At 44.7% G+C, this 24,832-nt stretch overlaps 1 protein-coding gene across 15 annotated transcripts in view; it reads left to right on the forward strand.

Moving 5' to 3' along the window:
- The window catches only part of LOC121584333 (protein PHTF2-like), an 87,482-nt gene that overhangs the window by 32,416 nt on the left and 30,234 nt on the right, over positions 1-24,832 (forward strand). For all 15 annotated transcript variants that reach the window (XM_045208785.1, XM_045208787.1, XM_045208790.1 and 12 more), the window contains exon 2: positions 11,002-11,082. In XM_045208785.1, coding sequence (XP_045064720.1) covers positions 11,038-11,082 — 45 coding nt within the window. In that variant the 5' untranslated portion in view covers positions 11,002-11,037. The remainder of the gene's footprint in view (positions 1-11,001; positions 11,083-24,832) is intronic.

The raw sequence follows: 24,832 nt of genomic DNA on the forward strand, positions 1-24,832 counted from the left end.
CCAGAAAATCACATTGTAGGATTTTTAATGAATTTATTGGCATATGATGGTGGAAAATAAGTATTTGGTCAATAAACAAAAGTTTCTCAATACTTTGTTATATACCCTTTGTTGGCAATGACACAGGTCAAACGTTTTCTGTAAGTCTTCACAAGGTTTTCACACACTGTTGCTGGTATTTTGGCCCATTCCTCCATGCAGATCTCCTCTAGAGCAGTGATGTTTTGGGGCTGTCGCTGGGCAACACAGACTTTCAACTCCCCCAAATATTTTCTATGGGGTTGAGATCTGGAGACTGGCTAGGCCACTCCAGGACCCTTGAAATGCTTCTACGAAGACCACTCGCTTCGTTGCCGGGCGGTGTGTTTGGGATCATTGTCATACTGAAAGACCCAGCCACGTTTCATCTTCAATGCCCTTGCTGATGGAAGGAGGGTTTCACTCAAAATCTCACGATACATGGCCCCATTCATTCTTTCCTTTACACGGATCAGTCGTCCTGGTCCCTTTGCAGAAAAACAGCCCCCAAAGCATGATGTTTCCAACCCCATGCTTCACAGTAGGTATGGTGTTCTTTGGATGCAACTCAGCATTCTTTGTCCTCCAAACATGACGAGTTGAGTTTTTACCAAAAAGTTATATTTTGGTTTCATCTGACCATATGACATTCTCCCAATCCTCTTCTGGATCATCCAAATGCACTTCAGACGGGCCTGGACATGTACTGGCTTAAGCAGGGGGGACACGTCCTCGCACTGCAGGATTTGAGTCCCTGGCGGCGTAGTGTGACTGATGGTTGGCTTTGTTACTTTGGTCCCAGCTCTCAGCAGGTCATTCACTAGGTCCCCCGGTGTGGTTCTGGGATTTTTTGCTCACCGTTCTTGTGATCATTTTGACCCCACGGGGTGAGATCTTGCATGGAGCCCCAGATCGAGGGAGATTATCAGTGGTCTTGTATGTCTTCCATTTCCTAATAATTGCTCCCACAGTTGATTTCTTCAAACCAAGCTGCTTACCTGTTGCAGATTCAGTCTTCCCAGCCTGGTGCAGGTCTACAATTTTGTTTTTGGTGTCCTTTGACAGCTCTTTGGTCTTGGCCATTGTGAAGTTTGGAGTGTGACTGTTTGATGTTGTGGACAGGTGTCTTTTATACTGATAACAAGTTCAAACAGGTGCCATTAATACAGGTAACGAGTGGAGGACAGAGGAGCCTCTTAAAGAAGAAGTTACAGGTCTGTGAGAGCCAGAAATCTTGCTTGTTTGTAGGTGACCCAATACTTATTTTCCACCATAATTTGCAAATAAATTCATTAAAAATCCTACAATGGGATTTTCTGGATTTTTTTTTCTCAATTTGTCTGTCATAGTTGACGTGTACCTATGATGAAAATTACAGGCCTCTCTCATCTTTTTAAGTGGGAGAACTTGCACAATTGGTGGCTGACTAAATACTTTTTTGCCCCACTGTATATACAAATTATTTAAAAAACGTATTTACATAAGTATTCAGACCCTTTGCTATGAGACTCGAAATTGAGCTCAGATGCATCCTGTTTCCATTGATCATCCTTGAGATCTTTCTACAACTTGATTGGAGTCCACCTGTGGTAAATTCAATTGATTGGACATGATTTGGAAAGGCACACACCTGTCTATATAAGGTCCCACAGTTTGGCAGTGCATGTCATTGCAAAAACCAAGCCATGAGGTCGAAGGAATTGTACGTAGAGCTCCGATATAGGATTATGTCGAGGCACAGATCTGGGGAAGGGTACCAAAAAATGTATGCAGAATTGAAGGTCCCCAAGAACACAGTGACCTCCAAGACTCTTCCTAGAGCTGGCCACCCAGCCAAACTGAGCAATCGGGGGAGAAGGGCCTTGGTCAGGGAGGTGCCCAAGAACCCGATGGTCACTCTGACAGAGCTCCAGAGTTCCTCTGTGGAGATGGGAGAACTTTCCAGTAGGACAACCCTCTCTGCAGCACTCCAGCATGCAGGCCTTTATGGTAGAGTGGCCAGACAGAAGCCACTCCTCAGTAAATGACAGCCCGCTTGGAGTTTGCCAAGAGGCACCTAAAGGACTCTCAGACATTGAGAAACAAGATTCTTTGGTCTGATGAAACCAAGGTTGAACTATTTGGCCTGAATGCCAAGCGTCACGTCTGGAGGAACCCTGTCACCATCCCTACGGTGAAGCATGGTGGTGGCAGCATCATGCTGTGGGGAGGTGTTTCAGCGGCAGGGACTAGGAAACTAGTCAGGATCGAGGGAAAGATGAATGGAGCAAAGTACAAAGAGATCCTTGATGAAAACCTGCTCCAGAGCACTCAGGACCTCAGACTGGGGTGAAGGTTCACCTTCCAACTGGACAACGACCCTAAGCACACAGCCTTGACAACGCAGGAGTGACTCTTAATTTCCTTGAGTGGCCCAGCCAGAGCCCGGACTTGAACCCGATCGAACATCTCTGGAGAGACCTGAAAATAGCTGTGGACCGACGCTCCCCATCCAACCTGACAGAGCTTGAGAGGATCTGCAGTGAAGAATGGGAGAAATACAAATACAGGTGTGCCAAGCTTGTAGCGTCTTACCCAAGAAGACTCAAGGCTGTAATCGCTGCCATTTACTTATGTAAATGTGGTATTTCCGTTTTTTTACATATCTTTTTTTAATATACATTTTCCAACATTTCTACAAACCAGTTTTTGCTTTGTCATTATGGGGTATTGTGTGTAGATTGATGAGGGAAAACAAAAACAATTGAATCAATTTTAGAATAAGGCTGTAACGGAACAAAATGTGGAAAAAGTCAAGGGGTCTGAATACTTTCCGAATACACTGTATAGCCTTCTAAGCCTAACTGAATGAGTGTTGACCTGAAGGTAATCCCGGTTAACCTAGAATTAAAATGTTGCGTAATTTGGTCAGATTACGTCGTCAGTCCACAAGAGATTAACCTGAAGGTAGCGTTTATATGGATACTGTTTTTATTTGTTTTGACTGAGATATGAGCGGATGTGCTGTACACACACACACACACACACACACACACACACACACACACACACACACACACACACACACACACACACACACACACACACACATTAATAGTACACACACAAGCCTGGTCTCTGCTCCCACAGGGGTGTGTGTGTGTTTCCTGACAGAGTTCTAGGGAGTCAACACTCATACACAGAACCCTTGGCAAGTAGCAAGACTCCTCAACATAACGGGATATGTTTTTGGGAACACTCCTCGTGAACCATCCAGGTTTATCTGGCTAGCCTAGATTAGTTTTCCATCTAAACTAAAGGTCCCCTGTAGCTCAGTTGGTAGAGCATGGCGCTTGCAACGCCAGGGTTGTGGGTTCGTTTCCCACGGGATGGCCAGTATGAAAATGTATGCGCTCACTAACTGTAAGTCGCTCTGGATAAGAGCGTCTGCTAAATGACTAAAATGTAAAAATGTAAACTGAGTAGCAGTTATCCTGTATAGTAATCTGGATGACGAAGTGGAAGAGGTGTGTGTGTGTGTGTGTGTGCGATTGCGATTGCTTGGTCCATACAGTGTGGTCACTAAGTCAAATCTTACAGTGGTTATTGCAACCAACCATCAACTCCATAATAGCTGAAGATGTTGTTGACTGACTGTGCCATAACCATGATACTCTACATATAGGCAAGTGAATAATGAGTGGTTGAGGATTGTATTTTTTATTTGGATTAATCCGGCATTTGTGAAAACCAACATGCAACGTAGACATCATTTAGGGATTTCTTTCTGAGCAGACTAAAAACAAAAACATTGGGTGATGATGTCTAATCTCTTTTAATGATAGGTTTAGCCAAGCAACAGTATCATTTCAGGATAAAAGGGGCTTAGCTGGAGAGAACGCACAATGACCTGAAATACTGGGAATCACGTTCAGATTTAGCCCAGGTATCCTAACTACTCAACAATAAGTATTTTCTGTCTTGATGTCTCTCAACACTCCTTCAGTGAGGAGCTCGTAAAATTAAAAACCCTGCAGTAAAAACACTAATCACAGAATAAGTTAAATGCCTTCTGCTCGCAGACCGGTGTATCCAGTTTAATGTGTGTGACTGCCTGTAATGTGTGAGAGAGTGTGACTGAAGCTACAGACTACAGTCTTGACTTCCTCCTCTGTCTGTGTTTGAGAGAGAGGGCGTGTCTAGACTTGACAGTTCATGCAGCTTTAGTATTCTGATCATAGAGTTCTGATCATGGAATTCGGAACGCTTCATACGTCTACACCTATATTTAAATGTGTCTACCGTGTCCACAGTGTGTCCGGATTCCCTTTTCCCGCGCTATATTCAAATGCCAGTATGCATTCTACAAACGGTGGAATAGGCCAAATATGATAATAACACAACAACAACTGATGTTCCTAGTGTACTGTAGCTAACTAGCCAGCTAACCTCTGTAGCTAGCAAGCAACGCTAAAGGGATTGCAAACGGGTTAGCATAACTCTAGGCAAACAACAACAAAAGATATTCTAAATATTAGCTAGCTGGCTAGCATTTATGAGGCCAGCAAACACGTTCCTCACACACTAGGAACGTATTTCTCCAACATTATAATGAAAAGGTGCCTCTTGGTCCCAAACCACACGTTTTCTGGAGACTTGTGAGACGAGTGCTGATGATGTCACCCACTTTATGCGCTTTCGGTAGCCTGATTGCGTGCAGACTGAGGAGAAATCCGCACATAATGCATCCCTGACCACCTCCTGAAGTGGTCAGACAGATCTGAACACAATCAGACCACAAAGTGACTTTTGTGCGTCTAGACCAATATTTTTCAATGCGATCTTCGTATTCTGATAGCAGAAGTCGCATGTAAGTGTCAAGCATAGATACGACCTGAGAAACCTCTGTGATCTCAGCCTAAGATGCTACAGTCTCTTGTTATATTGGCTCTGCTGGCTCACTGTGTGACGCTACAGTCTCTCTTGTTATATTGGCTCTGCTGGCTCACTGTGTGACGCTACAGTCTCTCTTGTTATATTGGCTCAGCTGGCTCGCTGTGTGACGCTACAGTCTCTCTTGTTATATTGGCTCTGCTGGCTCACTGTGTGACGCTACAGTCTCTCTTGTTATATTGGCTCTGCTGGCTCGCTGTGTGACACTACAGTCTCTCTTGTTATATTGGCCCTGCTGGCTCACTGTGTGACGCTACAGTCTCTCTTGTTATATTGGCCCTGCTGGCTCACTGTGTGACGCTACAGTCTCTCTTGTTATATTAGCTCTGCTGGCTCGCTGTGTGACGCTACAGTCTCTCTTGTTCTATTAGCTCTGCTGGCTCGCTGTGTGACGCTACAGTCTCTCTTGTTATATTAGCTCTGCTGGCTCGCTGTGTGACGCTACAGTCTCTCTTGTTATATTAGCTCTGCTGGCTCACTGTGTGACGCTACAGTCTCTCTTGTTATATTGGCTCTGCTGGCTCACTGTGTGACGCTACAGTCTCTCTTGTTATATTGGCTCTGCTGGCTCACTGTGTGACGCTACAGTCTCTCTTGTTATATTGGCTCTGCTGGCTCACTGTGTGACGCTACAGTCTCTCTTGTTATATTGGCCCTGCTGGCTCACTGTGTGACGCTACAGTCTCTCTTGTTATATTGGCTCTGCTGGCTCACTGTGTGACGCTACAGTCTCTCTTGTTATATTAGCTCTGCTGGCTCACTGTGTGTCCGTGATGGTATCATGGATATAAACAGCTCTGTTCTGTTTAGTCCTACTGAACTGGATGCCAGGTGCTGCCTGGGGTCTAGGCACCTACCTCATATGTCATCACTACAGATCACTGTGATCTGATTCTCTAGCGTCAGTCTAGCTACCTCTGAAAGCTCGGTTCTTAAGCCGGAAAGACATGGAAGCTGTGTGTTCTGAAGTGGAGGAGCTCCTTTTGATGTTGTTGCCAGGTGCGCACACACACACACACACACACACACACACACACACACACACACACACACACACACACACACACACACACACAGAGAGAGAAATAGAGCAGAAAGATTGGACTGGGAGGAGCAGCCTAGCTACAGTGTAATCAGTCAGGAATGAGACCTCTCTTTAAGAAAAACAGACATTTCCTACTAGCTATAAATAGTCACTGTGAGAAATAGTATTTATGTTCTAGGAACACCGCTTTCTTCCTTCCTGGAACACTACAGTTCTATGGAGGGGAACCAACTGCCTTCAGATCTGGATTGAAATAAGATTTGTTTTCTTTCAAATAACTCTGCTGCACTTGACTACGCTTTCCTGGTGCAATAGAATAGTCACAAAAGTGCAAACCCCTTACCCCACCCATCTAGCACACAATGCCAGGTTCAATCAAATGCTAAAGGTGAAAAAGACTCTGAGCACTGAGATGCGGTGTCACACACACCCGGATATTGTGCAGAGCCAGCAGAAAAAAACGAAGGACCACCCAGAAACATCTGCTCATCAGATAAACACTTGAAACATCACAGTGTACTTGAAACATCATAGTGTACTTGAAACATCTATAGTGTACTTGAAACATCTTAGTGTACTTGAAACATCTAAGTGTACTTGAAACATCTAAGTGTACTTGAAACATCATAAGTGTACTTGAAACATCATAGTGTACTTGAAACATCATAGTGTACTTGAAACATCTAAGTGTACTTGAAACATCATAGTGTACTTGAAACATCATAGTGTACTTGAAACGTCATAAGTGTACTTGAAACATCTAAGTGTACTTGAAACATCTAAGTGTACTTGAAACATCTAAGTGTACTTGAAACATCATAGTGTACTTGAAACATCCATAGTGTACTTGAAACATCCATAGTGTACTTGAAACATCTAAGTGTACTTGAAACATCATAGTGTACTTGAAACATCATAGTGTACTTTAAACATCATATTGTACTTGAAACATCCATAGTGTACTTGAAACATCTAAGTGTACTTGAAACATCATAGTGTACTTGAAACATCATAGTGTACTTGAAACATCATAGTGTACTTGAAACATCATAGTGTACTTGAAACATCTAAGTGTACTTTAAACATCATAGTGTACTTTAAACATCATAGTGTACTTTAAACATCATAGTGTACTTTGAAACATCTAAGTGTACTTGAAACATCATAGTGTACTTGAAACATCATAGTGTACTTTAAACATCTAAGTGTACTTTTGGCAGGGACTGGGAAACTAGTCAGGATCGAGGGAAAGATGAACGGACCAAATTACAGAGAGATCCTTGATGAAAACCTCCAGAGCGCTCAGGACCTCAGACTGGGGCGAAGGTTCACCTTCCAACAGGACAACGACCCTAAGCACACAGCCAAGACAACGCAGGAGTGGCTTCGGGACAAGTCTCTGAATGTCCTTGAGTGGCCCAGCCAGAGCCCGGACTTCAACCCGATTGAACATCTCTGGAGAGACCTGAAAATTGCTGTGCAGCGACGCTCCCCATCCAACCTGACAGAGCTTGAGAGGATCTGCAGAGAAGAATGGGAGAAACCCCAAATACAGGTGTGCCACGCTTGTAGCGTCATACCGAAGAATACTCGAGGCTGTAATCGCTGCCAAAGGTGCTTCAACAAAGTACTGAGTAAAGGGTCTGAATACTTATGTAAATGTGATATTTCAATATATATATATATATATATATATTTATTTATTAATTTTTTCTTTGTCATTATGGGGTATTGTGTGTAGATTGATGAGGGGGAAAAAACGATTTAATCAATTTTAGAATAAGGCTGTAACGTTGCAAAAGTCAAGGGGTCTGAATACTTTCCAAATGCACTGTATATCTCTATATATCTCTCTATCTCTGCCACGCTCTCTCTCTATCTCTATCTCTCTCTCAATCTCAATTCAATTTCAATTCAATTCAATTTCAATTTAAGGGCTTTATTGGCATGGGAAACGTACGTTAACATTGCCAAAGCAAGTGAAGTAGATAGTAAACAAAAGTGAAATAAACAATAAATATTAACAGTAAACATTACACTCAGAAGTTTCAAAAGAATAAAGACATTTCAAATGTCATATTATGTATATATACAGTGTTGTAACAATGTGCAAATAGTTAAAGTACAAATGGGAAAATAAATAAACATAAATATGGGTTGTATTTACAATGGTGTTTGTTCTTCACTGGTTGCCCTTTTCTTGTGGCAACAGGTCACAAATCTTGCAGCTGTGATGGCACACTGTGGTTTTTCACCCAGTAGATAAGGGAGTTTATCAAAATTGGGTTTGTTTTCAAATTCTTTGTGGATCGCTGTAATCTGAGGGAAATATGTGTCTCTAATATGGTCATACATTTGGCAGGAGGTTAGGAAGTGCAGCTCAGTTTCCACCTCATTTTGTGGGCAGTGTGCACATAGCCTGTCTTCTCTTGAGAGCCAGGTCTGCCTACGGCGGCCTTTCTCAATAGCAAGGCTATGCTCACTGAGTCTGTACATAGTCAAAGCTTTCCTTAAGTTTGGGTCAGTCACAGTGGTCAGGTATTCTGCCACTGTGTACTCTCTGTTTAGGGCCAAATAGCATTCCTAGTTTGCTCTGTTTATTTGTTTGTTCTTTCCAATGTGTCAAGTAATTCTCTTTTGTTTTCTCATGATTTGGTTGGGTCTAATTGTGTTGTTGTTGTTGTTGTTGTCCTGGGGCTGTGTGGGGTCTGTTTGTGTTTGTGAACAGAGCCCCAGGACAAGCTTACTTAGGGGACTCTTCTCCAAGTTCATCTCTCTGTAGGTGATGGCTTTGTTATGGAAGGTTTGGGAATTGCTTCCTTTTAAGTGGTTATAGAATTTAACGCCTCTTTTCTGGATTTTGATAATTAGCGGGTATTGGCCTAATTCTGCTCTGCATGTATTATTTGGTGTTTTACGTTGTACACGGAGGATGTTTTTGCAGAATTCTGCATGCAGAGTCTCAATTTGGTGTTTGTCCCATTTTGTGAATTCTTGGTTGGTGAGCGGACCCCAGACCTCAGAACCATAAAGGGCAATGGGTTCTATAACTGATTCAAGTATTTTTAGCCAGATCCTAATTGGTATGTCAAATTTTATGTTCCTTTTGATGGCATAGAAGGCCCTTCTTGCCTTGTCTCTCAGATCGTTCACAGCTTTGTGGAAGTTACCTGTGGCACTGATGTTTAGGCCGAGGTATGTATAGTTTTTTGTGTGCTCTAGGGCAACGGTGTCTAGATGGAATTTGTATTTGTGGTCCTGGCAACTGGACCTTTTTTGGAACACCATTATTTTTGTCTTACTGAGATTTACTGTCAGGGCCCAGGTCTGACAGAATCTGTGCAGAAGATCTAGGTGCTGCTGTAGGCCCTCCTTGGTTGGTGACAGAAGCACCAGATCATCAGCAAACAGAAGACATTTGACTTCAGATTCTAGTAGGGTGAGGCCGGGTGCTGCAGACTGTTCTAGTGCCCTCGCCAATTAATTGATATATATGTTGAAGAGGGTGGGGCTTAAACTGCATCCCTGTCTCACCCCACGGCCCTGTGGAAAGAAATGTGTGTGTTTTTTGCCAATCTTAACCGCACACTTGTTGTTTGTGTACATGGATTTTATAATGTCGTATGTTTTTCCCCCAACCCCACTTTCCATCAATTTGTATAGCAGACCCTCATGCCAAATTGAGTCAAAAGCTTTTTTGAAATCAACAAAGCATGAGAAGACTTTGCCTTTGTTTTGGTTTGTTTGTTTGTCAATTAGGGTGTGCAGGGTGAATACGTGGTCTGTCGTACGGTAATTTGGTAAAAAGCCAATTTGACATTTGCTCAGTACATTGTTTTCACTGAGGAAATGAACTAGTCTGCTGTTAATGATAATGCAGAGGATTTTCCCAAGGTTGCTGTTGACGCATATCCCACGGTAGTTATTGGGGTCAAATTTGTCTCCACTTTTGTGGATTGGGGTGATCAGTCCTTGGTTCCAAATATTGGGGAAGATGCCAGAGCTAAGGATGATGTTAAAGAGTTTAAGTATAGCTAATTGAAATTTGTGGCCTGTATATTTTATCATTTCATTGAGGATACCATCAACACCACAGGACTTTTTGGGTTGGAGGGTTTGTATTTTGTCCTGTAGTTCATTCAATGTCATTGGAGAATCCAGTGGGTTCTGGTAGTCTTTAATAGTTGATTCTAAGATTTGCATTTGATCATGTATATTTTTTTGCTGTTTGTTCTCTGTTATTGGGCCAAAAAGGTTGGAGAAGTGGTTTACCCATACATCTCCGTTTTGGATAGATAGCTCTTCGTGTTGTTGTTTGTTTAGTGTTTTCCAATTTTCCCAGAAGTGGTTAGAGTCTATGGATTCTTCAATTACATTGAGATGATTTCTGACATGCTGTTCCTTCTTTTTCCGTAGTTTATTTCTGTATTGTTTTAGTGATTCACCATAGTGAAGGCGTAGGCTCTCTATCTCTCTCTCTATCTCTCTCTCTCTCTCTCTCTCTCTCTCTCTCTCTCTCTCTCTCTCTCTCTCTCTCTCTCTCTCTCTCTCTCTATCTCTATCTCTATCTCTCTGTGTCTCTGTCTGGAAGGTTATCCAGAGGAGGGTCAGTTATCAGAGTAATCAACCAGACAGTGTTTCTCCAGCCTCAGTCTGAGCTCTGACCAGACCAGCCTCTCTGTTGACTCTTCTGTTTGTCTGGTATTGAATATTAATAGCTTGGTGGCAGCAACACAGCACTTCCAGCTTCCTAATTATCTTCTCTACTTCGCGCGTGTGTGTGTTGTGGGAGCCAAGGTACTGTCAGAGAGACTGCCTGTACCTCTCAAAGGCTCGCTCCACTTTTAATATGGTGTGTGTTTGTGTGTGATGTCACAAAGCATGACACACCTGCCCAGTATGTAGAGGCTTTAAAAGCTCGGCGGAGCGACAGACTCCTCATTGACTGATCTCTGTCTCCCCCTCTCTCTCTCTCTCTCTCTTCTCTCATTCTCTCCGTTTTACAGCCTAAAATGCCCCAGCTGGTGACCTCTGACATGTAAATGGCGTCCAAAGTGCGAGATGCTGTGGTGTGGTACCAGAAGAAGGTAAGAATCCTATTTTTTCTGTTATATTTACCTGGTTTGATTGTTTGATTCCTTCCATCTGGATCCAGTGCCTATTTTACCTCAGTAGAACGGAGGAAGAGGAATGAAGAGCGGGAAAATAAACACTATATCCTTCTGTTGACAGACAGGGAGACTGACAGACAGTTGGTGGTTTTGATAGGTTTACCTGCTGTTGACAGACAGGGAGACTGACAGACAGTTGGTGGTTTTGATAGGTTTACCTGCTGTTAACAGACAGGGAGACTGACAGACAGTTGGTGGTTTTGATAGGTTTACCTGCTGTTGACAGACAGGGAGACTGACAGACTGTTGGTGGTTTTGATAGGTTTACCTGCTGTTAACAGACAGGGAGACTGACAGACTGTTGGTGGTTTTGATAGGTTTACCTGCTGTTGACAGACAGGGAGACTGACAGACAGTTGGTGGTTTTGATAGGTTTACTTGCTGTTTCATTTTGAGTTTAGACCAGTGTCATTTTATGAGCGTTTGACTACCTGAGTTTTTGCTGTGACGAAGCAACACTCAGTAAGCCTGTCCTCATGCTGAGGTCTGTGTCTGTGGCCAGCACTGATGTAACAGATCCCTGTAACTGGACGGACAGACACAGACAGACAGACGGAGGCTATTATTAATGTTGTTGTGTACCTCTCTGTGTCCTGCCTGCGTCCTTCACTGGCTGACCTGACTGCTCAATACCGTCTACATTACATCATAGATTACAGTCAGGATGTCTATATGATGAAAACACGACCGCTTTTATTCAGGTCAAGAAACAAGCCTGAAGATTTGGGGGTTGGCTACTTTTGTATTAGTGTTTAGTTGATTGATACAAGAATATACTAAATATTTGTATGGATAACTTCTTCTATTTAGGCTAGATGGTTAAGGTATGTTATTGTCTGTTACTAGTTGGGGGGCCAGTATGAAAAAAATTAATAAAAAAATGTATGCACTAACTGTAAGTCGCTCTGGATAAGAGCGTCTGCTAAATGACTAAAATGTAAATGTAAATGTAGTTAGGGATAAAAATGGGAAGGCCTATGAGTCTATTGGTCTTTTTCAATGAAGAAAGAGCCAAGCATTATTAACCTGGTGGTGTTACGACACCCTAATGTCTCCACTGTCTGCCTCCCCGTAGAGGACTATCATGAAGACTATTCTGAGCAGGGCTGCTAGTGTTGATTCAGAGGAGGTAGTGTTGATTCAAAGCTGGTAGTGCTGATTCAGAGCTGGTAGTGTTGATTCGGAGCTGGTAGTGTTGATTCAGAGCTGGTAGTTCTGATTCGAGGAGGTAGTTCTGATTCAGAGCAGGAAGTTCTGATTCAGAGGAGGGCTGTATGTTCATGTCATAACAGGTTCTGCTAACAGCTAGCAGGGTTGAGTCATCCCCATTAAAACACAATAGGAGCTGTTTGGACCTGGCTGGCTAAATGACTGTCTGTTTCTCTCTTTCATTCTCTGCCTGTCTCTCTCTCTCTCTCTCTCTCTCTCTCTCTCTCTCTCTCTCTCTCTCTCTTGTTCTATGTCTCTATCGATCTCTCTACCTCTGTGTCTCTGTCTTTCTCCTTACTTCTCTCCATCAGTCTCTTTCTATCGATTTCTCTTCTCCATCTCTCTTCATTTCTCTCTCTCTCTCTCCCTTCCTACTCGCTCTCTCTCTCTCCCCTCCCTACTCGCTCTCTCTCTCTCTCTCTCTCCCTACTCGCTCTCTCTCTCGCTCTCGCTCTCTGTCTCTCTCTGGTGAGTCTCTGTCTCTCTCTATTGTGGCTTAATGCCCTTTATAACGAGACGTTTCATTGCAAGTTTCACTTCCCTCACTGTGGAGAGGTTTATGGGAAAAGGACAGCTCCTACGAGAGCGGCTCATAGGAGCAGGAGCATATCTCCTGTTTCTGTAGCTGACACTGCTTGATACAGGTACACCCCCTGGACAGGACGCTAGTCTGTTCCAATACCAAAGGCCTATATCTTAATCTTGTGTTTGCTTTGCTCCTGCATAGCTACTTTAAGCTTCAAAAGAAGCTAGCACTCTTGGCATTGAATGTCTTGAAAACATGCTTATAATCTTTTCCATTAGTTGGCACTTGGCAGTGCTAACCAGCTTCACCTGGAATGCTATTCCAACAGTCTTGAAAGGAGTTCCCACATATGCTGAGCACTTCTTGGCTGCTTTTCCTTCACTCTGCGGTCCAACTCATCCCAAACCATCTCAATTGGGTTGAGGTCGGGTGATTGTGGAGGCCAGGTCATCTGATGCAGCATTCCATCACTCTCCTTCTTGGTAAAATAGCCCTTACACAGCCTGGAGGTGTGTTGGGTCAGTGTCCTGTTGAAAAACAAATGATAGTCCCACTAAGCGCAAACCAGATGGGATGGCGTATCGCTGCAGAATGCTGTGGTAGCCATGCTGGTTAAGTGTGCCTTGAATTCTAAATAAATCACTGACAGTGTCAACAGCAAAGCACCATCACACCTCTTCCTCCATGCTTCATGGTGGGAGCCACACATGCAGAGATCTCAAATATGGACTCATCAGACTAAAGGACAGATTTCCACCAATCTAATGTCCATTGTTCGTGTTTCTTGGCCCAAGCAATTCTCTTATTCTTATTAGTGTCCTTTAGTAGTGGTTTCTTTGTAGCAATTCGATCACGAAGGCCTGATTCACGCAGTCCCCTCTGAACAGTTGATGTTGAGATGTGTATGTGTACTTGAACTCTGTGAAGCATTTATTTGGGCTGCAATTTCTGAGGCTGGTAACTCTAATGAACTTATCCTCTGCAGCAGAGGTAACTCTGGGTCTTCCTTTCCTGTGGCGGTCCTCATGACAGCCAGTTTCATCATAGCACTTGATGGTTTTTGCGACTGCACTTGAAGAAACTTTCAAAGTTCTTGAAATGTTCCGTATTGCCTGACCTTCATGTCTTAAAGTAATGATGGACTGTCGTTTCTCTTTGCTTATTTGAGCTGTTCTTTGCCATAATATGGACTTGGTCTTTTACCAGATAGGGCTATCTTCTCTATACCTTGTCACAACACAACTGATTGGCTCAAACACATTAAGAAATTCCACAAATTAACTTTTAACAAGGCACATCGGTTAATTGAAATGCATTCCAGGTGACTACCTCATGAAGCTGGTTGAGAGAATGCCAAGAGTGTGCAAAGTCAACAATAGACCTACACCTGTATGAGGTGTGATGGAGAAAACTGGTGTCCATCCGTCTCTCATATAGGTGCAGAATGGTGTTGCATTGCAACACATCTGAAATGATGTGTTTGGGTGTAGGCTGTTTGGTTGTGCTATTGTGGACCGATGTTGAGACTGAGAGACTGAAGGTCACAGTTTTAGAAAAATACCCTTGTTGATTCTGTTCTGTTCCATATCCTGTTTTAACCACCCTTAGATTGGTAGAATCTAGAATGTGTCACTGTGAGCTCTTAGTCCTAAAACGTGTGTTTGTGACCGCAGCACTGTAAGATGTGTGTGTGTGTGTGCTGCGGTGTTTAGTAAGGTGTCACTTCCTCTCTCCATACCAGATGTGTCAGTGTTCCAGCTGAGTCTCTCCATACCAGATGTGTCAGTGTTCCAGCTGAGTCTCTCCATACCAGATGTGTCAGTGTTCCAGCTGAGTCTCTCCATACCAGATGTGTCAGTGTTCCAGCTGAGATCTCTCCATACCAGATGTGTCAGTGTTCCAGCTGAGTCTCTCCATACCAGATGTGTCAGTGTTCCAGCTGAGTCTCTCCATACCAGATGTGTATGTGTTCCAGCTGAGCATTTCTCCATACCAGATGTGTCAGTGTTCCAGCTGAGCCTTTCTCCATACCAGATGTGTCAGTGTTCCAGCTGAGCCTCTCTCCATACCAGATGTGTCAGTGTTCCAGCTGAGTCTCTCCATACCAGATGTGTCAGTGTTCCAGCTGAGTCTCTCTCCATACCAGATGTGTCAGTGTTCCAGCTGAGTCTCTCCATACCAGATGTGTCAGTGTTCCAGCTGAGCCTTTCTCCATACCAGATGTGTCAGTGTTCCAGCTGAGCCTTTCTCCATACCAGATGTGTCAGTGTTCCAGCTGAGTCTCTCCATACCAGATGTGTCAGTGTTCCAGCTGAGTCTCTCCATACCAGATGTGTCTGTGTTCCAGCTGAGCCTTTCTCCATACCAGATGTATCAGTGTTCCAGCTGAGTCTCTCCATACCAGATGTGTCAGTGTTCCAGCTGAGTCTCTCCATACCAGATGTGTCAGTGTTCCAGCTGAGTCTCAGGCTCCTTCTGGTGCGGCACAAAACAGACCTTTTATTGTGGATGGAAAATGTTTTACCTCAGACGTAAAGCACTGCAGGGTGTAGTCAGCTAGGGTGTGACTGACAACTCAGAAGTACTCAGACCCTTTACCAGTATTTGTTGAAGCACCTTTGGCAGCGATTACAGCCTGGAGTCTTCTTGGGTATGACGCTACAAGCTTGGCACACCTGTATTTGGGGAGTTTCTCGCACTTCTCTGCAGATCCTCTCATGCTCTTGTCATGTTGGATGGGGAGCGTCACTCCACAGCTATTTTCAGGTCTCTCCAGAGATGTTAAATCGGGTTCAAGACCGGGCTCTGGCTGGGCCACTCAAGGACATTGAGACTTGTCCCGAAGCCACTCCTGCGTTGTCTTGGCTGTGTGCTTAGGGTCGTTGTCCTGTTTGAAGGTGAACCTTCGCCCCAGTCTGAGCTCCTGAGCGCCCTGGAGCAGGTTTTCATCAAGGATCTCTCTGTCCTTTGCTCCGTTCATCTTTCCCTCGATCCTGACTAGTTTCACAGTCCCTGCCGCTGAAAAACATCCCCACAACATGATGCTGCCACCACCATGCGTCACTGTAGGGATGGTGCCAGGTTTCTTCCAGACGTGACGCTTGGCATTCAGGCCAAAGAGTTCAATCTTGGTTTCATCAGACCAGAGAATCTTGTTTCTCATGGTCTGAGAGTCCTTTAGGTGCCTTTTGGCAAACTCCAAGCGGGCTGTCATGTGCCTTTTACTGAGGAGTGGCTTCCATCTGGCCATTCTACCATAAATGCCTGATTGGTGGAGTGCTGCATAGATGGTTGTCCTTCTGGAAGGTTCTCCCATCTCCACAGAGGAACTCTGGAGCTCTGTCAGTGTGACCATCGGGTTTCTTGGTCACCTCTCTGACCAAGGCCCTTCTCCCCCGATTGCTCAGTTTTGGCTGGGCGGCCAGCTCTAGGAAGAGTCTTGGTGGTTCAAAACTTCTCCCATTTAAGAATGATGGAGGCCACTGCGTTCTTGGGGACCTTCAATGCTTCAGAAATTTCATGGTACCCTTCCTCAGGTCTGTTGCTCGACACAATCCTGTCTAAGAGCTCTACGGATAATTCCTTCAACTTCATGGCTTGGTTTTTGATCTGACATGCAGTGTCAACTGTGGGAGCCTATATAGACAGGTGTGTGCCTTTCCAAATCATATCCAATCAATTGAATTTACCACAGCTGGACTCCAATCAAATTGTAGAAACATCTCAAGGATGATCAATGGAAACAGGATGCACCTGATCTCAATTTAGAGTCTCATAGCAAAGGGTCTGAATACTTATGTAAATAAGGTATTTCTGTTTTTTAATTTTAATAAATTTGCTAAAATGTCTAAAAACCTGTTTTTCGCTTTGTCATTATGGGGTATTGTGTGTAGATTGATAAGGAACAACATTAATTTAATCCATTTTAGAATAAGGCTGTATCGTAACAAAATGTGGAAAAAGTCAAGGGGTCTGAATACTTTCCGAATGCACTGTAGCTAGACCTCCCTGGACTTGCCCCTAACCGCATATCTAGCATCAGATTACCTGGCGTTCCCTGTCTTAAACTGAACCATTAAAAACTAACTTAACCACAGATCTAGGATCAGGTTTGCCCAATCTTAACCTTAACCATTAGAGAGATGTCCTCGTTCTCAGGTGAGGGTGTGGCTCTGTTGTAGACGCCCTTCACAGCTGAACCACCACACTGTTTTGTGTTACCGTAGCAACAGAGAAAGGCTGACGTGGATATTGTTGTTGTTCGTCACCTGTCTTTGAGTTCAGTGAGAGAGAGGTGTCTTATCCATTGAGTTAGCGTTGATTGTCTCTAATGTGTTGACATGAACTGTGTTGCCAAATAGATCTCAACAATGACTTCACAGCCCAGATTAACAAAACCTTCTAAAGAAGAAATGTCTTCTTTACTTCAGTTTTTTCCTTAACTATAGACTTATGAAGAAAGTTAAGTAAAGTAGCTATTCCTCAAAAAGGTTATTGGAAATGGTTGTACGGTATTTCTTATACCTCTCCTTAAGAGAAAATGTTGAGAAGAAATTGGATTCTTGAAAATATAGTTATTCTATTAGTTCTTGTTTTGCGATCTTCAGTGGAATCACATCACTATGGTTACACGAGCTTACTGTGTACCTCAACTCAGAGTAGTAGTGACATGCTGACATCAAAGAGGTTGTCTCCATCACAACACAGCAGCTGCTGTCAGTCAATTCCCCTTTGTTAGAAAAAAGGTGAGAAAATCCCAACAAAAACAGTACTACCTTGTTACCTGAGAGACGTCGTTGAGGCATTATCCAAAATAACAATGTAGTCCTTGATTTATTGTTTGTGTTCATGGAATGTGCCTTGTCTTTAATAGGTGGAGAGAGAAGGAACAGAACTAGTTTTACGTGTGTGTGTGTGTGTGTGTGTGTGTGTGTGTGTGTGTGTGTGTGTGTGTGTGTGTGTCCTGTAGTGATAGAGGGACAGGCTTTCATTGAGCTGTAGAACAGATAATAATGCTATCTCTCTCAGAGGAGGGAAAGGGGGATACCTAGTCAGTTGCGCAACTGAATGCATTCAATCAAAATGAGTCTTCTGCATTTAAGAACACAGAGGTGCTGGGTGAGAGCATCTGTAATAAGTCACAATGGACTACAGCACTCTAACACAAACACACACACACACACACACACACACACACACACACTGGACTGTCTCGTTGACTTTACTAAGGACGAATTCCCACTGTCTGACAAATTTACATTTACATTTACGTCATTTAGCAGACGCTCTTATCCAGAGCGACTTACAAATTGGTGCATTCACCTTATGATAGCCAGTGGGACAACCACTTTATAAATGTTTTTTTATTTTTATTATTATTATTTTATATATTTTGTGTGGGGGGGGTAGAAGGATTACTTTTATACTATCCCAGGTATTCCTTAAAGAGGTGGGGTTTCAAGTGTCTCCGGAAGGTGGTCAGTGACTCCGCTGTCCTGGCGTCGTGGGGAGCTTGTTCCACCATTGGGGTGCCAGAGCAGCGAACAGTTTTGACTGGGCTGAGCGGGAACTGTGATTCCGCAGAGGTAGGGGGACCAGCAGGCCAGAGGTGGAAGAACGCAATGTCCTCGTTTGGGTGTAGGGACTGATCAGAGCCTGAAGGTAAGGAGGTGCCGTTCCCCTCACAGCTCCATAGGCAAGCACCATGGTCTTGTAGCAGATGCAAGCTTCAACTGGAAGTCAGTGGAGTGTGCGGAGGAGCGGGGTGACGTGAGAGAACTTGGGAAGGTCGAACACCAGACGGGCTGCAGCGTTCTGGATGAGTTGTAGGGGTTTAATGGCACAGGCAGGGAGCCCAGACAACAGCGAGTTGAAGTAATCCAGACGGGAGATGACAAGTGCCTGGATTAGGACCTGTGCCGCTTCCTGTGTAAGGTAGGGTCGTGCTCTGCGAATGTTGTAGAGCATGAACCTACAGGATCGGGTCACCGCTTTGATGTTAGCAGAGAACGACAGGGTGCTGTCCAGGGTCACGCCAAGGTTCTTTGCACTCTGGGAGGAGGACACAATGGAGTTGTCAACTGTGATGGCAAGATCATGGAGCGGGCAGCCCTTCCCTGGGAGGAAGAGCAGCTCCGTCTTGCCGAGGTTCAGCTTGAGGTGATGATCTGACATCCACACTGATATGTCTGCCAGACATGCAGAGATGCGATTCGCCACCTGGTTATCAGAAGGGGGCAGGGGCGGTGTGTTCATTAGGGCGATATGGGCGACGCACTGCCAAACGGGAAAAGGAAGGTATTTTTTTTCTAATCAATTATATCACGGCAACAGTAGTTATCAGTGTTCTAATCTAGACGTCTGATCTGCCACTAAATGTCCAATCAGGCTAAAGTCGTGCTTCAAATGCAACTCGATTGTCTCTTTGAAAGAAGTTCCTTTTTGTCGGCGAACAAATCAAGATAAATTGGCAACGAAACAATTAGGACCTCCCAGACCAAATTTAATAATTCAACAGGTTTCTACTAAAGGGGGAAAGTCCTACACCCGAGGATTTTCCAAAAATTGGTACGAACGAAAAACCTGGCTAGCAGGCTGTGATGTAGCTAATGCAGTCTTCTGCTACCCCTGCTTACTCTTTCACCCTGAAGGCGGCACGGCATTCAGCACCGCTTGGACAGCGACTGGTGTAACGGACATGCACCATCTTTCAGAAAAGATTAAGAAACATGAGCTGTCAAAGACCCACATGGATAGCTGTTTGAGATTGTCTGCTTTGGGGAGAGTGAACATTGCCACTCAACTGGATGAGGGATACAGGCTAGCTGTCCGCCGCCACAACGATGAGGTTAGCAAGAACCGCCACATCCTCAGCCGGCTAATCCAGTGTGTGAAGTTTTGCGGAGTGTTTGAGTTAGCTTTGCGAGGCAAAGATGAAACTGAGGGCTCCACCAACCCTGGTATTTTTCTTGGACTTGTCAACTTTGTGGCACAATTAGATGAGGTGTTTTATGGAAATGCATATTGTTTATGCAGTGTTGAGGAATGTGAAAGAACACCCTTGATTATTTTTACTGTGATAACTTATTTTGCTTTTGTAAGCCAACACTTTTGAGATCAGTCAATAAATGCTTCTGGTATTGACTTATATGCTGCCCCTGTCTTCATGTTGTAGCTGGACATATCTTTTTTAAAATGTGTGTAGGTCACCTAAATCATCAGAAAAATTGCCCCCCCTGAGAATTTTTTCAGGAGCCGCCACTGGAAGGGGGAAAGGAGAATATTAACTGTGTGTCGTCTGCGTAGCAATGATAGGAGAGACCATGTGAGGATATGACAGAGCCAAGTGACTCGGTGTATAGAGAGAATAGGAGAGGGCCTAGAACTGAGCCCTGGGGGACACCAGTGGTGAGAGCACGTGGTGCGGAGACAGATTCTCGCCACGCCACCTGGTAAGAGCGACCTGTCATGTAGGACTCAATCCAAGAGTGAGCCGCGCCGGAGATGCCCAACTCGGAGAGGGTGGAGAGGAGGATCTGATGGTTCACAGTATCAAAGGCAGCAGATAGGTCTAGGATGAGAGCAGAGGAGAGAGAGTTAGCTTTAGCAGTGCGGAGAGCCTCCGTGACACAGAGAAGAGCAGTCTCAGTTGAATGACCAGTCTTGAAACCTGACTGGTTTGGATCAAGAAGGTCATTCTGTGAGAGATAGCAAGAGAGTTGGCTATAGACGGCACGCTCAAGAGTTTTGGAGAGAAAAGAATGAAGGGATACTGGTCTGTAGTTGTTGACATTGGAGGGATCGAGTGTAGGTTTTTTTTGAGGAGGGGTGCAACTCTTTCGCTTTCTTGAAGATGGAAGGGACATAGCCAGCGGACAAGGATGAGTTGATGAGCGAGGTGAGGTAAGGGAGAAGGTCTCCGGAAATGTCTGGAGAAGAGAGGAGGGGATAGGAAAGAAGTCAAAGCATATGGTAGGGCAGTGTGAGCAGGACCAGCGGTGTCATTTGACTTAATAAATGAGGATCGGATGTCGTCAACCTTCTTTTCAAAATGGTTGACGAAGTCATCCACAGAGAGGGAGGGGGAGCAGGAGGATGATTCAGCAGGGAGGAGAAGGTGGCAAAGAGCTTCCTAGGGTTAGAGGCAGAGGCTTGAAATTTAGAGTGGTAGAAAGTGGCTTTAGCAGCAGAAAGATGGAAAGATGACAGGTCCGCAGGGAGTCTAGTTTTCTTCAATTTCCGCTCAGCTGCCCGGAGCCCTGTTCTGTGAGCTCGCAATGAATCGTCAAGCCACGGAGCAGGAGGGGAGGACCGAGCCGGCTGGGAGGATAGGGGACATAGAGAGTCAAAAGATTCAGAGAAGGAGGAGAGGAGGGTTGAGGAGGCAGAATCAGGAGATTGGAGGGAGAAGGATTTAGCAGAGGGAAGAGATGACAGGATGGAAGAGGAGAGAGTAGCGGGAGAGAGAGAGCGAAGGTTGCGACGGCACATTACCATCTGAGTAGGGGCAGAGTGAGTAGTGTTGGAGGAGAGCGAGAGAGAAAAGGATACAAAGTAGTGGTCGGAGACTTGGAGGGGAGTTGCAGTGAGATTAGTAGTAAAGATGAGGTCAAGCGTATTGCCTGCCTTGTGAGTAGGGGGGGACGGTGTGAGGGTGAGGTCAAAAGAGGAAAGGAGTGGAAAGAAGGAGGCAGAGAGAAATGAGTCAAAGGCAGATGTAGGGAGGTTAAAGTCACCCAGAACTGTGAGGGGTGAGCCATCCTCAGGAAAGGAACTTATCAAGGTGTCAAGCTCATTGATGAACTCTCCAAGGGAACCTGGAGGGCGATAAATGACAAGGATGTTAAGCTTGAATGGGCTAGTGACTATGACAGCATGGAATTCAAATGAGGCGATAGACAGATGGGTCAGGGGGAAAAGAGAGAATGTCCACTTGGGAGAGATGAGGATACCTGTGCCACCGCCGCGCTGACCAGATGCTCTCGGGGTATGCGAGAACACATGATCAGACGAGGAAAGAGCAGTAGGAGTAGCAGTGTTTTCTGTGGTAATCCATGTTTCCGTCAGCGCCAAGAAGTCGAGGGACTGGAGAGTGGCATAGGCTGAGATGAACTCTGCCTTGTTGGCCGCAGAACAGCAGTTCCAGAGGCTACCGGAGACCTGGAACTCCACGTGGGTCGTGCGCGCAGGGACCACCAGATTAGAGTGGCAGCAGCCACGCCGTTTGAAGCGTTTGTATGGCCTGTGCGGAGAGGAGAGAACAGGGATAGACAGACACATAGTTGACAGGCTACAGAAAAGGCTACAATAATGCAAAGGAGATCGGAATGAAATTAACTAAGCATCTGGGAAAGCGAGAGAGCGGGGCCTCCCTCACGTTTCACTGAAACACTCAAATATAACTCTCCCAACTTCCACTTTAGATTAATAGACTTTAGTTAGTGTCTGGTCTGTTAGCGATGTTACCAAACAGACTAGTTCTGTCTCTTGCCTCTAGTTAGTGTCTGGTCTATTAGCGATGTTACCAAACAGACTAGTTCTGTCTCTTACCTCTAGTTAGTGTCTGGTCTAGTGGCGCAGTGGTACTAAACAGACGTAGTGCTGCTGTACCTCTAGTTAGTTGAATCTAGGCTCTGTTAGCCGATGTTACGGAGACAGACTAGTTCGCATGTCTCGTTACGTCTAGGTAGTGTCTGGTCTGATTAGCGATGTTACTAAACAGACTAGTTCTGTCTCTTGCCTCTAGTTAGTGTCTGGTTTATTCCCAGCGATGTTACTAAACAGACTAGTTCTGTCTCTGCCTTCTAGTTAGTGTCTGTCTATTAGCGATGTTACCAAACAGACTAGTTCTGTCTCTTGCCTCTAGTTAGTGTCTGGTCTATTAGCGATGTTACCAAACAGACTAGTTCTGTCTCTTACCTCTAGTTAGTGTCTGGTCTATTAGCGATGTTACCAAACAGACTAGTTCTGTCTCTTGCCTCTAGTTAGTGTCTGGTCTATTAGCGATGTTACCAAACAGACTAGTTCTGTCTCTTACCTCTAGTTAGTGTCTGGTCTATTAGTGATGTTACCAAACAGACTAGTTCTGTCTCTTACCTCTAGTTAGTGTCTGGTCTATTAGCGATGTTACCAAACAGACTAGTTCTGTCTCTTGCCTCTAGTTAGTGTCTGGTCTATTAGCGATGTTACCAAACAGACTAGTTCTGTCTCTTACCTCTAGTTAGTGTCTGGTCTATTACACATAACTGCAATGAGGACTTGTTGTCATTTAGGAAAATCTCTTATGTTAGAAAACCAATTCCATTGAGTGAATACACTTTTTGATTCAGAAATGTCTATGTTAAGATTGACATTTTTGTTCATGCATTCAATAAAAATGGATTACATTCTTTGGGAAAAATCACGACACTCAACTATTACCTGGTATGTTAAGTTAATGGTGATTTATATTATACGGTGCTCTGCAGAGATGTCTGGCTGTCTATAACAACTCTGCAGAGAAACATCACTGCCTGGTGTCCTTGGCTGAGCATGAGAAGCTGAACTGACAAACACTACACCTGGGGTATAGTAGATGCATGCATGTACGGGTATTACAAATGACAGGTTGTTAGCTGTAGCAGCAGGCTGTGTTAAATGAGACAGATGTTAGCTTTCTTAATGTATTTTCTGCCCTGAGGGAGGAGAGGAGTGGAGAGGAGAGTGGGTCCTTGTAGGTGGAGCATCAGTTCTGAGTGTGGGTCAGCAATTGGAGGTGACTGATTGTTCTTGGATCAGTGTTCAATCATCCAGCCTGTCTGTGTGTGACTGACTCTCTCTGTTTGTCTACTACATTATAATATACACACACAGAGACATCTCCCCCCTCCTCCACATTATAACACACAGAGACATCTCTCCCCTCCTCCACATTATAACACACAGAGACATATCCCCCCTCCTCCACACTATAACACACAGAGACATCTCCCCCCTCCTCCACATTATAACATACAGAGACATCTCCCCCCTCCTCCTCCACATTATAACACACAGAGACATCTCCTCCTCCACATTATAACACACAAGACATCTCCCCCTCCTCCTCCACATTATAACACACAGAGACATCTCCCCCCCTCCTCCACATTATAACACACAGAGACATCTCCCCCCTCCTCCTCCACATTATAACACACAGAGACATCTCCCCCTCCTCCTCCACATTATAACATACAGAGACATCTCCCCCCTCCTCCACATTATAACACACAGAGACATCTCCCCCCTCCTCCTCCACATTATAACACACAGAGACATCTCCCCCCTCCTCCACATTATAACACACAGAGACATCTCCCCCCCCTCCACATTATAACACACAGAGACATCTCCCCCCCTCCTCCACATTATAACACACAGAGACATCTCCCCCCCTCCACATTATAACACACAGAGACATCTCCCCCCTCCTCCTCCACATTATAACACACAGAGACATCTCCCCCTCCTCCACATTATAACACACAGAGACATCTCCCCCTCCACATTATAACACACAGAGACATCTCCCCCCTCCACATTATAACACACAGAGACATCTCCCCCCCTCCACATTATAACACACAGAGAAATCTCCCCCCTCCACCACATTATAACACACAGAGACATCTCCCCCCCTCCTCCACATTATAACACACAGAGACATCTCCCCCTCCTCCTCCTCCACATTATAACACACAGAGACATCTCCCCCCCTCCTCCTCCACATTATAACACACAGAGACATCTCCCCCTCCTCCACATTATAACACACAGAGACATCTCCCCCTCCTCCACATTATAACACACAGAGACATCTCCCCCCTCCTCCACATTATAACACACAGAGACATCTCCCCCCTCCACATTATAACACACAGAGACATCTCCCCCCTCCACCACATTATAACA

The sequence above is a fragment of the Coregonus clupeaformis genome, chromosome 28, assembly GCF_020615455.1.
Source record: "Coregonus clupeaformis isolate EN_2021a chromosome 28, ASM2061545v1, whole genome shotgun sequence".
NCBI lineage: Eukaryota > Metazoa > Chordata > Actinopteri > Salmoniformes > Salmonidae > Coregonus > Coregonus clupeaformis.